This window comes from Brassica rapa, chromosome A10 (assembly GCF_000309985.2).
Source record: "Brassica rapa cultivar Chiifu-401-42 chromosome A10, CAAS_Brap_v3.01, whole genome shotgun sequence".
Lineage (NCBI taxonomy): Eukaryota > Viridiplantae > Streptophyta > Magnoliopsida > Brassicales > Brassicaceae > Brassica > Brassica rapa.
Window position 1 is genome coordinate 19,404,420 of NC_024804.2, and position 15,817 is coordinate 19,420,236.

Below are 15,817 nucleotides of genomic sequence, written 5' to 3' on the forward strand. Positions count from 1 at the left end.
AAGTTAGCCTGATAATCTATTTTGTAGCATTTAAAGAAACTTATATAGCTAACTCAAAATATTTATAAATATCATATCCACATATTTTGAAAAACATTAGCATGTTTTGTAAGAGCTAAAAAAACATGTATCGGTTAATACAATATGTTACATAGAAATCTACAATCATATCAAATTACATTTGGAAACATATATAGACATTTTCAAATTACGGCACCAAATCGGTTGATAAAACTAACTAAACACGTACTTGATCACAAGGTTTAATTTATAGCATATAATCAAATATTGATCAGATAAAAAAAACTTAGTTATAGCATTCTCGTTTCAGTTAATTGTCTCTAGTGGTTCTCAATAAATGAACATTTGTGATACTCAGCAATGCTGTCAGATCTTCAGAGATCGATAATGAAACATGAGGGTCAATTGTATCGAATAATAAAAGTTATGTCTTTGTTTGCAAATAACAATTTTTCAAGGGTGATTAAGTGATTATCCTACAATATACTACATCTCAAAAGCAAAAGGAGCGAACAGCGTCACGTTTTTTTTTTCACATTCTCCTTCTTGTTTACATTTCCCAACCGTGGAGAAAACTACTTGCCGTTTCCTGCTACCGAAACGACATCGTTTTACGGCCATTTCTAACCTATCGTGTTTCCTACAAAAACCGTTAAAACCCTTCTCAACATTCGCGACTCACTCTTTCACCTTATCCTCAACAATCTCTCCGGCCACCACCGACGACGACGGGAACTTATAGTTAGTTACGGCATGCCCTTGAAGTTCCCTCTCGGTGTACGCTTCATCACTCACTCTCTCCCCTGCACTCACCTCGCTTCCTCCATGAACTCCGCCGCGCTGATCTACTCCTTCCGCGCCGTTCCCGTTATCTCCAAGGCGCTTCCCTCGAGGCTAACGTGCCTCGGACTCTGCTCCCGGGTCAGTTTCTCCACCCGACCCGAGTTCGGGAGGCGTGGAGAGATTCGCGCGTCCAAGAGCTTGATTGAGGACGAGGCGGAGCTTAGCGATTGGGTGAGCGATTTGAGGACTAGCTCGGTGCGTGGGAAGTTCACTAGCGATGAGGATGAAGCTGTTCAGGAACGTGTTCGTCGAAATGTAGAGAGGGATGATGGTAGGGGTCCTCCGAGGAGAGGAAGAGAAGGTCAAGCTGATAGGTTTGGTGTGTCCAGAAGGGGAAAGGAAGGGGAGGTTGATAGGTTTGGGGGTTCCAGAAGAGGAAAGGAAGGTGAGATTGATAGGTTTGGGGATTCGAACCGGAGGAGAACCGAACCGGTTAGGAACAACCGGTTTGGTGATAGAGAAGGTGCAAGGAATGGTCGGGTTCAAGGGAGGAGTGGTGAGTCGTCTTTTCGTGGGAGGAATGAGAGAAATGTAGATTCAGGGTTTAGGAGAGAGCGAGGGATGGAAACAAACAAGGGTTTGGGGAAGCAGACGAGAGGCTTGAGACAGGAAGAGGAAGATAGTAGTGACGAGGTAGTATTGGGAGGCATTGATGATTTGCTTAGTGAAGTTAGTGGTGATGATGACAGTGAAGATGATGAGGTTTTCGTTGGGAAAGTGGTTAAGGGTGTAGAAGCTGATATGCCAAGGACTGACACTGCTAAAACTTCAGATTCTTATTTGTCTAAGACAAGGTACATTTGGATTTTCTCTTTGGTTTCTTTGTGGGTTATATTCTTACTTCTTCCACTAGATTAAGATTGCTTCTACTGTATATGATTGATAATACTCTCTATGGTTAATGATTTACAGATTTGATCAGTTCCCATTGTCTCCCTTATCGCTAAGAGCCATCAAGGATGCGGGATTTGAGACAATGACTGTTGTGCAGGAGGCTACTCTTCCTATCATTCTCAAAGGTGGATTTTTCTTCCTTTCTCATGAGAGTTATTTGCAAGGCAGGAAAAAAACACACCATGTCTTTAAAATGTAGTGATGAGTTCTAATTGATTGCATCTCGCACAAGCTCTTACACATCACTTAGCAAGAACGAATAGGTTTTAATGAAAACTCATAGACTTGTGTATCATTCTTCATGATTCTTCAAATTTGCCACGACTTCTGTTTTGTAGGTTGATTGATTGTTCTAAAATTCCTCTTATATTTACTCTTTAACTCTTTGGTTTGTTCCTTGCTTTGTTTTTTTTTTCAGGTAAAGATGTGCTAGCCAAGGCTAAAACAGGCACTGGGAAAACCGTTGCATTTTTGGTGAGACATTCTACTCTCTGGGTTCATGAATATAAGTTGGTCAGTATTTGTTCTTATTGTTTATGTTTGTATTTCAGCTTCCATCAATTGAAGCTGTTATCAAATCTCCACCTGCAAGCCGGGACAGTAGGCAATCCCCCATTGTTGTGCTTGTTGTTTGCCCTACTCGGGAGCTTGCCAGTCAAGCGGCTGCGGAAGCAAATACCTTGCTGAAGTATCACTCATCTATCGGTGTTCAAGTTGTGATTGGAGGCACAAAGCTTCCTACAGAGCAAAGGCGTATGCAAGCAAATCCTTGCCAGGTACTGAGAGAGTTCTTTTACCCTACATGTGTAGTTTGTGATGTTCATTCTGAGCAAGTTTTGCGCTTCATTTAAGCTGTGCTTCTAAAATGGCTGAAGATACAGTGAGCAGCTTTGTCTCCATATATTGTCTGGTAATCACATATTTGAACATTCTCAGATTCTTGTGGCTACACCGGGAAGGCTGAAAGACCATATCGAGAACACTTCTGGATTTGCCACAAGGTTGAATGGTGTGAAAGTCCTTGTGCTTGATGAAGCTGATCATCTCTTGGACATGGGTTTCCGAAGGGATATCGAGAGGATAATCGCTGCTGTTCCTAAGCAGAGACAAACGTTTTTATTTTCTGCTACGGTTCCTGAAGAGGTAAGTATCAGTTTCTTTCACAAAAGGCTCTCATTATTGGGTTGGAATCTTGAATTGTTGTTTTTTCTGGTGTCAAGGTCCGCCAAATATGCCATATTGCTCTGAAACGGGACCATGAGTTCATCAATTGTGTTCAAGAGGGATCTGGGGAGACGCATCAAAAGGTAAAAGACTGCTCTCTAGGTTCATTTCGATGAATAACCTGCTGTCCTGCCATATGATTTGGATATTATAGTTTCTCATGTTTGTTTTATCTCACAGGTCAAACAAATGTATATGATTGCATCACTGGATAGACATTTCTCGCTTCTATATGTTCTCCTTAAAGAACACATGGCAGATAATCCAGACTATAAGGTAAAAAAAAAACTTATTTCTCAAATTCCGATGTGAATCACCAATGTATTTCTTTATTAACACTGTCTCCTCCTTGTTGCAGGTTATCATTTTCTGTACCACTGCTATGGTTACAAGATTGGTTGCCGATCTGCTTGGCCAGCTAAGCCTGAACGTCAGAGAGATCCATTCTAGAAAACCGCAGGGTTACAGAACCAAAGTCTCCGACGAGTTCCGCAAGTCCAAGAGTATTATCCTTGTAACATCAGATGTATCTGCTCGTGGTGTCGATTACCCTGATGTGTCACTAGTCGTACAGGTAAACCATGTAGTTAGTTTTCAATCATGGAATTGCACCGCAGCTGCAAAATGGATTCTTCTTACTGAAGCTGTTGTTTTTTTCCATGTTGGATATGCAGATGGGGTTGCCATCAGACAGAGAACAATACATACATAGACTTGGCAGAACCGGGAGGAAAGGTAAGGAAGGAGAAGGTGTACTAATGTTGGCACCATGGGAAGAGTACTTTCTGTCATCTGTTAAAGACTTGCCCATTAACAAGTCTCCTCTACCGCCAGTAGACCCTGAGGCTGTGAAAAAGGTAAGCTTGGACCTAAAAATCTCTATGCAAAAAAGCCAATGTTATAATTGTCACATTAGCACAAACCTCTTTGAAGTCAAAAGCTAAGATTCTAAAGAGTATTGAACTTGTTGGTGGATACGATGAATTCAGGTGCAGAGAGGGCTTAACCAAGTGGAAATGAAGAACAAGGAAGCCGCATATCAGGCATGGTTGGGTTACTACAAATCCCAGAAGATGATTGCGAGAGACACGACCAGACTAGTGGAGTTAGCCAATGAGTTTAGCCGCAGCATGGGACTTGACATGCCACCAGCTATCCCCAAAAACGTTCTCGGCAAGATGGGTCTCAAAAACGTTCCTGGTCTTAGAACCAAGTAGAATCTAACTTCATCGAATGTTTTGCTTTTTGTCGTATAAGGCTTTGTAAGTGCAATCTCTTTTCATTCTTGCAAACACTTGATAAAAGTCTGTTAGATTCTTCACTTGCATTAAACAAACCAAAAGAAAAGCTTGACTACCAAGCAAGCCCAACTCATTCTCTTAAGGCCCGCTGCAAAAAGGCCCTAAATCTAATAAATGGGCCTGAAATGTACCTTGTGTAACATGCCTCGAAACGGGCCTGCATCCAAGTATTCATCATTCATTCATACTTGCCTTCATACGTTAAGGTGTTTCAAATTTTTTAAAAACATTTTAAAGCAATGGCAGCAAACTACATGCCGTTTTTAGTCTGTTACCTATATGTGTGTTTTCTATAAAACCTCATAAAACCCTAATTAAACGACGGCGGGAAAGTGGTAGTTACATCCTTACAGTTTAAGCTAAGCGGCGCTCTTGCTTCCATCATTCTCCTCCACCTGCTCCTCTCGTTTCCATGACTTCCGACGGACCCAAATCCGGTAAGAAGAGACGAGAGATTCGCGCAAAACTTGCCAAGGAGCTCGCAAGTGGTGAAGATGAATCTGGAAACAAGAGGGGCCCAAAGAGAGGAAGAGAAGACAAACCTGCTGATGTTGATGAGCCTCTTATTAAGAAAGCGGCTTCTACCATCGCTGTAGAGGCTGCTGATAGTAAGCCAAAGACTACAGATTCTTACTTGTCTAAAACAAGGTGAACATTTTACAGACAAGATTGTTGTCTTGAGGAGGTTGATTCAGACAGCTTTTGTTACTAACACTATGGCTAATTTTTTTTTTGCAGATTTGATCAGTTCCCATTGTCTCCCTTGTCGCTAAAAGGTATACAAGATGCTGGGTTTAAGACAATGACTGTCGTGCAAGAGGCTACTCTTCCTATCATTCTCAAAGGTGAACACTTTTTTTCTTTGAATTCAATATCCTTGGAGCTGCTTATAAGGCATAAAGATAAGGGTTTAGGGTTTAGGAAAAATGACATTGAAATTAAAAAAAGAAGGTAGAAACTTGTGCAGTCTTTCTCCCTGGTTACTCACATTGAAGCGTGGTTTATTGTTTTTTATTTCTCTAATGTTTATTGTTGATCTTCAGGTAAGGATGTGCTAGCTAAGGCCAAAACTGGCACTGGGAAAACCGTTGCGTTTTTGGTGAGACTCTTGATTCATGGATATAAGTTGGTCAGTTAGGAATTGTTGAGATTTGTTCTAATCGTTTTTTTTTTTAAATATATTTTAAGCTTCCATCAATTGAAGCTGTTATCAAATCTCCACCTGTAAGCCGGGATAATAGGCACCCGCCAATTATTGTTCTTGTGGTATGCCCTACTCGTGAACTCGCTTGTCAAGCTGCTGCCGAAGCAAACATTTTGCTCAAGTATCACTCATCTATTGGTGTTGAAGTTGTGATTGGAGGCACTAAGCTTCCTGCTGAGCAAAGGCGTATGCAAAAGCATCCTTGCCAGGTAAGATATTTCTTTTGCCCTTCATGATGTGGATTAATAGCTCAGTTAATTCTGAAAACAATCTTGCATTGATAGAAATGATAAATTACAACTGATAACTGGAGAAGAATGTATGTCTCTTAAACATTGAGATGTGTCTCCATATTTTGTTTAATAATCACATATGTGAACACTCTCAGATTCTAGTGGCTACACCCGGAAGGCTCATAGATCATATAGACAACACTTCTGGATTTGCGACAAGGTTGAAAGGTGTGAAAGTCCTTGTTCTTGATGAAGCTGATCATCTCTTGGACATGGGTTTCCGAAGGGATATTGAGAGGATAATCGCGGCTGTTCCTAAGCAGAGACAAACCTTTTTGTTTTCCGCCACGGTACCTGAAGAGGTAAGCGTCAGTTTCTGGTACAAAAAGCTCTCACTTTTGGGTTGGAATCTTGAACTTTGTTTTTTTTCTTGTGTCAAGGTCCGCCAAATATGTCATATTGCTTTGAAGCAAGATCATGAGTTCGTCAATTGCGTTCAAGAGGGTAGTGGTGAGACTCATCAAAAGGTAAAAGTTTATCTTTTAGGCTCATTTAAATGGACTGCCATATGATTGGATGTCATCTGTTTCTCATGTCTGTTTTTATCTCACAGGTCTCACAAATGTACATGATTGCAACACTCGATAGACATTTCTCGCTTATATATGCGCTCCTTAAAAAACACATTGCTGATAATGTGGGTTATAAGGTAAAAACTGTTTCTCTAGTGCAATTGTGAGCCACCAATGTATTCCCGAACTAACAACACGTCTCCTTGTTGTTTCAGGTAATTATTTTCTGTACAACTGCTATGGTTACGAGATTGGTGGCTGATCTGCTCGGTCAACTAAGCCTGAACGTCAGAGAGATCCATTCTAGAAAACCTCAGAGTTACAGAACCAGAGTTTCTGATGAGTTCCGCAAGTCGAAGAGTATTATCCTTGTAACATCTGATGTATCGGCTCGTGGTGTAGATTACCCTGATGTGTCACTAGTCGTACAGGTAAAATCATACCGTCGTTTTCCCATATCATGGAATTTACTTACTACAAAGTTAAAGCGGTTTCACTGAAGTTGTTGTTTTGTATATGTTGGATATGCAGATGGGGTTGCCATCAGACAGAGAACAATACATACATAGACTTGGTAGAACCGGGAGGAAAGGCAAGGAAGGGGAAGGTGTACTATTGTTGGCACCATGGGAAGAGTACTTTCTGTCGTCTGTTAAAGACTTGCCCATCGCCAAGTCTCCTCTACCGCCAATAGATCATGAAGCTGTGAAGAAGGTAAGCTTTTCAGATAATAGGGCGAACACTCATCAATTTGTTACTCTTACTCTACTGAACTTTGCGATCCTTATTATCTAACAACTGAAGTGTTATAGACTGTGTATGAATCTCTATGCAAGTACCTATGTTTAGAATAGATATTCACATTTCATAAGTTATAACACAAACCTCTTTGTAGTCAAGAGTATGCGACTCTCTAGTGGGTGCTGATGGGTGTGAGAAACTTGTTGGATCCAGGTACAGAAGGCGCTTAGCCAAGTGGAAATGACGCACAAGGAGGCTGCGTATCAGGCATGGTTGGGTTACTACAAATCTCAGAAGAAGATTGCTAGGGACACAACCAGACTGGTGGAGTTAGCCAATGAGTTCAGCCGGAGTATGGGACTCGACACCCCTCCAGCCATCCCTATAAATGTTATTGGCAAGATGGGTCTCAAAAACGTTCCTGGTCTTAGAGTCGCTCCCGGTTTTGACAAGAGACAAGGGAAAAAAAATTATCGTTCCAGGTAGATTTTGTCTTAATGGTATGTTGTTGTTTTCAACTTTATTTATTTTTCATGTACGAACCCTTGCTATATTGTTTCAACACTTTCATTTTCTATTTATTAAAAAAAAAAGAATCCTATAAAAGTTACACACTCTTTGCTTGTAGAGCTTTGTTTTGGATCTAAAACAAAGATGCTATGTCATCGACATTCTTATGACCCCTTGTTACTACTCCTTCAAAACATTAAATAACCTATGAAACTTGCCTGAAACCTTAAAAAAAGAGAAGCAAATGACAGAGAAGATTGTGGATAGTAATGAAACTTCTATTTAGCCGGCAAAGTGTATGTCATAGAAGATGATGAATGGCAACAGAAAAAAACAAAAACCCAACACCATCTTTTGCCCATACGACAAGACTAATCCTTTTTGTTGTTGTAAGTTGCAAGGCTTCACCAATGTCCTAAAGGAACCAGAAAGAAAAACTAGAGAAGGCAAGCCCGTAAATGGCTAGTTTCGGTTATGGCTGCAACTGCTAGCTATGTTTTAGTCCTCTTTCCACTTGTTAACATATCTCTGGAAAGCACTAGCTGGATTTTCATGAAGTGGAGCTTTTACACGGCTAGATCTCCTCACCACTGCTTCTTCCATTTCTATGTTGTGAGCTATGTCCTTCGCCCTCTTTTGTAGTGTTGAGCTGCAAAATCACAAGACAGAAACCATGAGACTTCAGTACATGCAGTGTTACTCTTCTACAAGTGCAAAACAGAAGTGAGAAGCTCTAAACTGACCATATCCTGTCATAGAATTTCTCAAGCTGCGTATGTAATGACAGTTCCCTCTCTCCTTTACGGTTTAGTGATCCCATCAGTGCATCGAGCTGGAAATCCAGAAACAAATTTGAATAAATATATGCAATCAAATGATTAAACAAAGAATTGAACCATGAGGCTTGATGATGATACCTCTTCCTTGGAGGTATAATAGCCCCATTCTTTGCAATCAGAATCCTCAACAAATATCCTCCCATTGCTTCGGAACCACCAGTACCTGTTGTAGTTCCTATCTTTACCCAAGGTGTTTGTACGTATCACTATTTTCTCCATCTCTCGTTCATAGTATTGCCTCTGCATACAAATACAAAGGTCAGACTTGATTGGTCAAAGCAAACATAGATTATGAGAGGAAAGGACTCAACCCTCTGCTCGGGACCCCTCATTTCTAATGTTCCTTTCTCATCTTCACTTGATGATTTTCCTTTCTCCTCCTCCTCCTCTTCTGATTCAGCCTCCTCTTCTTCCTCCTCCACCTTCTCCTTTGATGTGCTTTTTGTATCCGTCATCTGTTTTTTGTGCTTTCTCAGATAGACATTCCCCATAAGCCTATCACAACAACCACAAGAACAATTATGAGCTCCAAAGTAGTTTGAAAACAAAATGTTTAAATAGTAGAAGCCAAACCTTTTCTCTGATTTTTCAGGTTTTCCTGAAGAAACAGACCCATTCTCCATCTTAGTTTCCCCCTCAGTGCTCTCTTTCATTTTGCTGTCTTCACTGCTTTCTATTACCTGTGGGCTGTTTTTCTTTCTAGCTTCCTCGCCGGTTTTGGAGCGTTCTTTCTCCTTTCTTTTTTGTTTGGCTTCCGCCAACGCTTCTTCTCTTCTAGCAGCTCCAAGGGCATGCCGTTGTTCAAGAAGCTCGTCTACTTCTCCCTTAAACAACATCGTTTCAGCTATCTGGTTCACCAACTCCCTTAGGATTTCCAGTTTCGCACTGGGGTCCAGTAGACCATAATGTCCCCGTTTGATCGTTCCAATGTCACAGCACAGATCAGGGATGTCTACCGAGTCCAAGAAGTCACATAAAAACTCTGTCCATGTGATCATTGTTATCTGAAATAAGATTGAAATGAAGCAACATGCAGGCCATCAACCAAAAAATAAAACTGAGAAATAATCACAAGGCTAACAACTTCATGTTCAATGAGAACAACATATTACTGTGAGATGAAGATCTAACCTTTGACTTGCGACTCCTTCTCTTTAAAGCTTTGAAAGTATCATCGCCTTCATTAATGAGGAACCGGAAAAGACAGGCATGCACTTCCATGATAATAACCAAATTACTCTCCTTGTGGCAGACAGCATTCTCCAAGTCCTCAAGAGAAAACCGCCATAGATGCAGCTGCCTACCAAATGAAGAGCAAAAGTCCCACACCATAAGAAGATCCCCAACACAATCCATTGGAACACTAAAATCACGTGAGGGAGAAGGACGCTGAGTGATATTAGCATCATCAGGTTCCAGTGGCAACAGTGAATCTTCAATTGGATAACTGATAGGCGGCTCTTCCTCGGTGCCATTAGCCTCTGATAAAATAAAAATAAGAAATCAATATAAAATCATACAGGCAAGACATAATCTCTTTATTTACCTTTATCTGTCTCCTCAGCAACATGGCTACCATCTTCTGCTCTCTTTCTTTTTCCCTTCTCCTTTCCGGTTTTATCTTCCTATAGGGATGAGACAAAACCTATTAGTACATAGACCAATTATTACATGATGGTGTACTTAACATCTACCTGCTTCCTTTGCTGAACCAGTTCTCCATTTTGAAAGACATACTTGTCCTTAAGTTCCTTGGGAATGTTTCTACTGATTCCATGCGCTTTAGCCAGATACTCATTAACCACCCAAGGTATACTGTGGCATGTGGAATCCCGAATGAAAGACTTGAGAAGATTTCTACTAAATGGAAACTTCTTCTTCCATGAAAGATCCTCCCCAGACAGCACTGCCTTCTCGTTTATTTCCTTGTCTTTGTCAAGGAAGCCTACCTCGTACTGAGGTTCACTATCCCCATCTGTTAGTATGTTCAAGATTCTGCACGGATGAGATTCTCCGTCTCTGTTTCCATACAGCTCTGCGCCAGCGAAGAAGCAGTTTTGCAACTCGTTGGCTATTGTGTCAGCAAGATCTTTCAAAGAGAGTGTACCTTTACAAAATAGTAGAAAGAGAATCAGATACAGACAGTTTATGATGCCACCCTCGGAATACAGATAGTAGTTTCTATATAATCAAGTAAAACAAGACTCTGATACAATAATGGAGGGAAGGGGTAAAGAACTTACTGAACTGGATGATATGTAACGCAGGTGCAACTAGCTCTCTGGGAAGAGTTTGAACCTTCTTGCTTGCTAGTTTTTCTGAGTCTAAGGCCTCCTCGTAGGTCAAACTAGTTTTGCCAGTAGATTTGCATGTCCAAACACGCTGGCGATACAGATTTATTCTCTTCAAGTACATTCTATGCTATGTCAAGGAAACAAAAAAAATGTTCTGATGCAGAACGTGCATTGATAAACATGAAGAACAAAGCCTTTGGAAGATAATATGAATCAAAACATGTTAAAAAGACGTCTCTTCTTTTTCAATTCACAAACCAAAAACAGTTATAGAAGAAGAAGGATACTGATAGTCTCGGAAAATCTCCTTAGTGAGACGAACTTGATAAACAAGTTCTTGTGGCTGCAAGTTCTTTGGTGGCTCAAGAAGTTTATGTGGCTTCTTCTTTAGTAAAGGCATCTTTCAAATGGCAGGCAAGACAAACCTGTGGTGTAAAATAAATAAAAACCCATCAACTTGAATGTCTGTGTAACAATGATAATCACTATCTGTGTAATCATGGTTACAAACATCAACGAGATGTAATAACAAATGGACACAATAGATTATCAAAGAAAGACGCTAGTCACATATGTTAAATATTTTAGAGAGTTTCAGTCACATTCCACAAGTGCTTAACAAAGAAGAACAGATACTTGAATGAATGACTCGTAACGCATAGGCAGAATGCTAGCAACTAATTAAATAGAGCTGATTCCAAATTCAAACGTCTGATTCCAAATACCATGGAGAAGCAAGTGGAACATGCGAGATCAATCGAAAATAGCACTAAACCCTAGAACTATCGCAATCTCAATCGAATTTTGCAAAAAGATCTACCGACCGTTACCAGTTCAGATCAATAATCGAAACGTAAAAAACAACGAATCAAAACCCAGGATCGATAAAACAGAAAACACTAACATGCGACGGCTTCGGACAATCCCGAAGACCACACAGAAGGCGAAACCGACAGGAAAAAGACAAAACAAAAAAACAATAACGAAGCATAACAAAGCAGCAACGAATAAATTTAACAAACACAAACAATCAATCACCCAGACAAAAGTCCGTAAAAGCCAATGCGAAATTCACAACGAAGAGAAGCAAAATCACACACGAAAGCGTCGAAAGAGGATCGATGTTCCCGCCAGAATAGATACAATTGAGAGAGAAAAATATTAACATCGAGAAAGAGAGAGAGAGATGGGCTCGGATCTTACAATGAATGTATTGAAATTCAGAATGTGCGTCGTGGAGACGGGGAGAGAGAGGTTGCTTTTAGATCTCTGGTCTCTCTCTCTCGCTCGCTCTTTGGCTTCTCAGCTGTTTGGTCCGAAGTCCTTCCTTATGGGAATGAAGGAAACATTAATACGCGAGGGGTGTGTGTGTGTGTATGTACACGTGTGTTGCTGTTTTGGAGCCAATTAGTTATTTTCCTTTCCTATTAATTAATCAAGCCCATATTACATGGACTTACTGGGCTTAGGGTATTCTTACCTGGGCCTTTAAGGCTTTAATTTTCAGTGGTGTTTTTAAAAAAAATCGGAATTTGTATTACCTTGTCAACGACTCCAGATGATATTTAATTTGTTTGCACTGTACGTATTTGTAACCCGCCAAAATATCAGAAAATAATAATAATATATTAATTTTTTGTATTTTCTGGCCTACAATATAGTATCAAATATGTTTATATACATGAAAACTACCACCACAAAACAACAAAACTATAAATAAAATTCCTTCATAACGTAAAAAATATATCAAATCATCGAACGCTACCAAACTCGCGTCGATGACATGCAATATACCAACACGTAATTTATATGTGGTAGTTACTTCTATCAAGTGGCCAACACCTCGCCACGTCATCACATCCTCCCTCCTTAAAAACCAAACCTCCCCCTCCTCTAAATTTAGAACCATCATCATCCTCCATTGTTCCCGGCATAACTAAAGCTATGGAGATCGAGAGAGTCCAAGACATTTCATCATCTTCCCTCCACACCGAAGCCATCCCTCTCGAGTTCATCAGATCGGAGAAAGAACAGCCGGCGATCACCACTTTCCGAGGTCCGACGCCGGCGATCCCCGTCGTCGACCTGAGCGACCCCGACGAAGAGAGCGTGGCGCGTGCGGTGGTGAAGGCGAGTGAAGAATGGGGGATTTTCCAGGTGGTTAATCACGGGATCCCCACGGAGCTGATAAAAAGGTTGCAGGAAGTGGGGAGAACGTTCTTCGAGCTTCCGTCGGCGGAGAAAGAGTCCGTCGCGAAGCCCGTTGATGCCAAGGACATCGAAGGGTACGGAACGAAGCTACAGAAAGAAGTAGAAGGTAAGAAAGCTTGGGTTGATCATCTTTTCCACAGGATCTGGCCACCGTCGTGCGTTAACTACAGTTTCTGGCCCAAGAACCCACCTGAGTACAGGTACATGCTTGAAAACAAGACCGTTACTGTCGTGATACTATGCTTCTAACTAATGTTATAAAAATTGGTTTAAACAGCACATAAACTGTAACGCCCGACCGCACATAAATTGGTTTAATAGTTACATAAACATCCGTCTAATTAAAGTAGAACGGTTTAAATAGTTTAAAACTATTTTAATTCATTTTTAAAAATTGATTTAACATTTGAATATGTTTTGGTTTCATGGCTATGTATTAGGGAGGTGAACGAAGAGTACGCGTTGCATGTGAAGAAGCTGTCGGAGACATTGTTAGGCATACTCTCGGAAGGGTTAGGCTTACGTCGTGAGGCGTTGAGAGAAGGTCTCGGCGGAGATCTGGCGGAGTATATGATGAAGATTAACTATTATCCGCCGTGTCCTCGACCGGATTTAGCTTTGGGAGTACCCGCGCATACTGATCTCAGTGGAATCACTCTGCTTGTACCTAATGAAGTTCCTGGACTTCAAGTCTTCAAAGACGATCACTGGTTCGACGCCGAGTATATTCCTTCCGCCGTCATTGTTCACATCGGCGATCAGATACTGGTCTGAATTTTTATTTTAAATAAATCACTTGCATTTTAAAAATATTTATAAAATAATAATACAAAGGAAGGTGAATTTTTTGAAAATCTCAGGAAAAAAAAAACAGATAATAATGTTTAGCTTCACAGGGTTAGGAACTTAGGTTTTAGGATTAGCATTTAAGTGTTTTGGATTTATTAGAGTTTAGGCTTTTCCTAGAGTAAAAATATAGTTGGTTTTCAAATAGTAATTTTTTTTTCTTAAAGAAGATTTGAAATGTTAATTTTTGTCATTACTATCTTTTATTTTTTATGGAATGTTGTGAAATTTTGCAGAGGCTAAGTAATGGGAGGTATAAGAATGTGTTGCATAGGACGACGGTGGATAAGGACAGGACGAGGATGTCGTGGCCAGTGTTCTTGGAGCCACACCGTGAAATGATAGTCGGGCCATTACCGGAGCTTATAAGCGATGATAATCCTCCAAAGTACAAGCCTTTTGCTTTCAAGGACTACAGTTACCGTAAGCTCAATAAGCTTCCTCTGGACTGAGAAACCAAAAAAAAATCTAAACCATGAAGAAAAGTGTTGATGAATTTTTATTTATTTTATTTAAAACTTGTTGCTTTTGAAATAAGATGTGGTTGTTATTGAGTTGTTGTGTTCTCGCGATAGGAACTTTGGGTATGTCTCTTGTTTGCTGTTAGTTATGGTGAAAATAAAGACTAAAAAGACATGTAGTATAACAGTATTACATTTAACGTTTGATGAAGACATGTTCTTGTTGTGTCGCCATACATTCGCCAGTTATGTAGGACCATTTTTAGGAATCGGGGAGTTGGTGACATATGTATATAGAAAGCTGGTGTGTTGTTACTGACTTACTGTTGTACCACGAACAAAACTTAGGTTCACCCCCTATGGTGAACCCTCTAATTCACCACAATCCTTAACACCAATCAAAATGCCACATAGAACTAGTAAAAAAAGATACTAAATTATTTTTTTTTAAAAGAAAATAGGTTAGACAAAAGAAAAGTCACGACACTTGTTAAAGCCGTCAATGCTTCTTCTTCTTCATCGCCTACAGAGAAGATAGAAGCTTTGATTTTAACTTCTGCTTTAGCCAGAACTGTGTTTGGTTGCCAAGAAAATCGGAAATTTGTGATAAAATATAACTTCATTGCTGCTAGTAAAAGAGCTGAATGGGTTGTTTCTAAAGTCTGGCTTAAACTCTTCGGTTGTTTGGACTAGAGGATAAGTTCTGATTGATCACTGATTTTACAAGCTCTTTCTTTACGTCTCCGTTATGTGTTCTAAACAAACCATTAAGCAAAAAAAAAGCTAAGCTTTTGACCTCAGTGTTTAAAAATATTCCAATGTTGTCGCATGTATCGAACAAGAGATTTCATCTCTTCAGCTGGAGGTAAATAACATATGTCATGGACATAAGTTTTATTTACGGTTCTATTGACATTGTCAAGTCACAATCATGAGAAGTAGACTAGTTGCAGAAATCAAGAAAACAACTAAAACTAGAAAAACGAGGCAAGTTGATTTGTGCTTTACTGCCTTGTGTTATGAAAGGTGCAACCAAAACTATCAGACAATCAAATGGCACCAAGGAAACAAGGCAAAGTGATTAAGGATTTCCAGAAACAATCGGCACAGCTAGACATGACGGTAAAACAAAACATCTCTTTGATCTCAAGAGCTTAGTTTATCTGATTTAGATTCTTTCTATCAGACAATCAAATGTTAGTTGGTTTGTTATATGCTGTGTGTTGCAGATATAGATGCTCTCAGAGGCAATTGATTAAACGGTTGACAAAGATGAGGCTGAAGAAGAAACAGAAGACCTTGCCAAGCAGGTTCTTGATGAGATTGGTGTTGGAGTTGCATCTCAGGTTAGGTTTCTCTCTGCCAATGAGGTCGTTTCGGATTTTTTTCTCCCTCAGGTTTAGTCAAAGACTAATAAAATTTGTCTTTTTGTTTATTTGTTTGAACAGTTATCATCAGTTCCGAAAGGTTGGATCGGTACAAAAAACCGCAGCTCCTCCTGCTACTACTACCAACAGGTAATGTCTACGCTCATGTTTGGTCACTGTAAGTTAATCGAACTTTGAAAACTTATAAAACTCTTGCATAAATTCAAAACTTGCAGCTCTGAATAGGATGAGCTTG

The 15,817-nt window shown here is 40.1% G+C and overlaps 4 protein-coding genes across 5 annotated transcripts; 3 read left to right on the top strand and 1 right to left on the bottom strand.

The window, feature by feature from the left end:
* Nucleotides 1–682: 682 nt before the first annotated feature.
* LOC103847175 (DEAD-box ATP-dependent RNA helicase 26) lies at nt 683–4,303 on the top strand. Of its 2 annotated transcripts, XM_033281572.1 has the most exons (11): nt 683–1,178; nt 1,221–1,658; nt 1,777–1,883; nt 2,177–2,232; nt 2,310–2,534; nt 2,695–2,901; nt 2,979–3,065; nt 3,163–3,258; nt 3,341–3,556; nt 3,657–3,839; nt 3,972–4,303. In XM_033281572.1, exons 1-11 carry the CDS (start codon nt 775–777, stop codon nt 4,197–4,199), a joined length of 2,247 nt encoding a protein of 748 aa, XP_033137463.1. In that variant the 5' UTR covers nt 683–774; the 3' UTR covers nt 4,200–4,303. The 2 variants fall into 2 exon arrangements, with proteins under 2 accessions (XP_033137463.1, XP_009122479.1); XM_009124231.3 differs by having other exon boundaries at nt 683–1,658.
* A 270-nt stretch (nt 4,304–4,573) lies between these two features.
* Nucleotides 4,574–7,660, top strand: LOC103847174 (DEAD-box ATP-dependent RNA helicase 25). Its single transcript, XM_009124229.2, has 10 exons — nt 4,574–4,931; nt 5,022–5,128; nt 5,327–5,382; nt 5,472–5,696; nt 5,876–6,082; nt 6,161–6,247; nt 6,334–6,429; nt 6,508–6,723; nt 6,824–7,006; nt 7,247–7,660. Exons 1-10 carry the CDS (start codon nt 4,696–4,698, stop codon nt 7,517–7,519), a joined length of 1,686 nt encoding a protein of 561 aa, XP_009122477.1. The 5' UTR covers nt 4,574–4,695; the 3' UTR covers nt 7,520–7,660.
* Nucleotides 7,661–7,807: 147 nt separating this feature from the next.
* LOC103847176 (DDT domain-containing protein DDB_G0282237) lies at nt 7,808–12,250 on the bottom strand. Its single transcript, XM_009124233.3, has 11 exons — nt 11,880–12,250; nt 10,964–11,101; nt 10,626–10,798; nt 10,077–10,489; nt 9,929–10,007; nt 9,514–9,863; nt 8,956–9,386; nt 8,694–8,877; nt 8,461–8,622; nt 8,287–8,375; nt 7,808–8,192 (listed from the first exon to the last, which is right to left on the bottom strand). The coding sequence occupies exons 2-11, from the start codon at nt 11,074–11,076 to the stop codon at nt 8,042–8,044; spliced, it is 2,145 nt and encodes a 714-aa protein (XP_009122481.1). The 5' UTR covers nt 11,077–11,101; nt 11,880–12,250; the 3' UTR covers nt 7,808–8,041.
* A 311-nt stretch (nt 12,251–12,561) lies between these two features.
* On the top strand, nt 12,562–14,200 carry LOC103847177 (flavonol synthase/flavanone 3-hydroxylase). The gene is made up of 3 exons (XM_009124234.3): nt 12,562–13,087; nt 13,328–13,655; nt 13,970–14,200. Exons 1-3 carry the CDS (start codon nt 12,621–12,623, stop codon nt 14,183–14,185), a joined length of 1,011 nt encoding a protein of 336 aa, XP_009122482.1. The 5' UTR covers nt 12,562–12,620; the 3' UTR covers nt 14,186–14,200.
* The last annotated feature ends 1,617 nt before the right edge of the window (nt 14,201–15,817 follow it).

Excerpts from the sequence above, each read along its gene's own strand:
- LOC103847176 (XM_009124233.3), bottom strand. The coding sequence starts at position 11,076 with ATGCCTTTACTAAAGAAGAAGCCACATAAACTTCTTGAGCCACCAAAG. Across the intron at positions 8,878-8,955 it reads CCTGAAAAATCAGAGAAAAG|GCTTATGGGGAATGTCTATC; the intron begins GTTTGGCTTCTA and ends TTGTTGTGATAG. Across the intron at positions 8,376-8,460 it reads ATTATACCTCCAAGGAAGAG|CTCGATGCACTGATGGGATC; the intron begins GTATCATCATCA and ends CTGGATTTCCAG.
- LOC103847174 (XM_009124229.2), top strand. The coding sequence starts at position 4,696 with ATGACTTCCGACGGACCCAAATCCGGTAAGAAGAGACGAGAGATTCGC. Across the intron at positions 6,724-6,823 it reads ATGTGTCACTAGTCGTACAG|ATGGGGTTGCCATCAGACAG; the intron begins GTAAAATCATAC and ends TTGGATATGCAG. Across the intron at positions 7,007-7,246 it reads ATCATGAAGCTGTGAAGAAG|GTACAGAAGGCGCTTAGCCA; the intron begins GTAAGCTTTTCA and ends TGTTGGATCCAG.
- LOC103847175 (XM_009124231.3), top strand. The coding sequence starts at position 775 with ATGCCCTTGAAGTTCCCTCTCGGTGTACGCTTCATCACTCACTCTCTC. Across the intron at positions 1,659-1,776 it reads TCTTATTTGTCTAAGACAAG|ATTTGATCAGTTCCCATTGT; the intron begins GTACATTTGGAT and ends AATGATTTACAG. Across the intron at positions 2,902-2,978 it reads CTGCTACGGTTCCTGAAGAG|GTCCGCCAAATATGCCATAT; the intron begins GTAAGTATCAGT and ends TCTGGTGTCAAG.
- LOC103847177 (XM_009124234.3), top strand. The coding sequence starts at position 12,621 with ATGGAGATCGAGAGAGTCCAAGACATTTCATCATCTTCCCTCCACACC. Across the intron at positions 13,088-13,327 it reads AAGAACCCACCTGAGTACAG|GGAGGTGAACGAAGAGTACG; the intron begins GTACATGCTTGA and ends GCTATGTATTAG. Across the intron at positions 13,656-13,969 it reads ACATCGGCGATCAGATACTG|AGGCTAAGTAATGGGAGGTA; the intron begins GTCTGAATTTTT and ends GAAATTTTGCAG.